The sequence below is a fragment of the Acanthisitta chloris genome, unplaced genomic scaffold, assembly GCF_000695815.1.
Source record: "Acanthisitta chloris isolate BGI_N310 unplaced genomic scaffold, ASM69581v1 scaffold14652, whole genome shotgun sequence".
In the NCBI taxonomy this organism is placed as follows: domain Eukaryota; kingdom Metazoa; phylum Chordata; class Aves; order Passeriformes; family Acanthisittidae; genus Acanthisitta; species Acanthisitta chloris.
Window position 1 is genome coordinate 1 of NW_008662251.1, and position 551 is coordinate 551.

A 551-nucleotide genomic window follows, 5' to 3' on the forward strand; every position below is an offset into this window, starting at 1 on the left:
AAAGAGGATTAACCACAGCAACCCCCCCAAAAAAACCCAACAGCTCTTTTTTTCTGAGAGGACTCGAAGGATTAAAAGGCAGCAACTTCTGAGGCGATTTGTCCCCTGAGTTATGGATGTTGGTGCACTTACTTCAGGCCAGATCAGAGCTCAGAGGGATCTAACCAGAAGCAGCAACCACCGTCTCTCCACTTGCCTTTTACCAGGTTCAGTATGTTTCATTTGATAAGACATTGTCCAGCGCCCAGAGTTTCAGTACAATGTGCAAATGGATACTGACAAATGGTGCCTCAGCCTTTTCCCACCTGCCTTGTTGCTGCTTGCTGCTGCTCTTCTTGGTGTCTTCTGTGCCTGTCACCTGCCATGACCTCGGCCAGGACATGCTGTCCCCGGAGGCCACCAACTCTTCTTCTTCATCATCCTCCTCCTTCCCCTCGTCCTTCTCCTCTCCTTCCAGTGCGGGGAGACACGTGCGGAGCTACAATCACCTCCAAGGAGACGTGCGCAAGAGGAAGCTCTACTCTTACAACAAGTACTTTCTCAAGATCGAG

The 551-nt window shown here is 50.6% G+C and overlaps 1 protein-coding gene across 1 annotated transcript; it reads left to right on the forward strand.

Moving 5' to 3' along the window:
• Positions 1 to 38: 38 nt before the first annotated feature.
• Positions 39 to 548, forward strand: LOC103798283 (fibroblast growth factor 10-like; the record flags this gene model as incomplete). The annotated part of the gene is made up of 1 exon (XM_009070535.1): positions 39 to 548. A coding segment is annotated over exon 1 (288 nt), but the record flags the coding sequence as incomplete, so codon positions are not given.
• Positions 549 to 551: the final 3 nt, after the last annotated feature.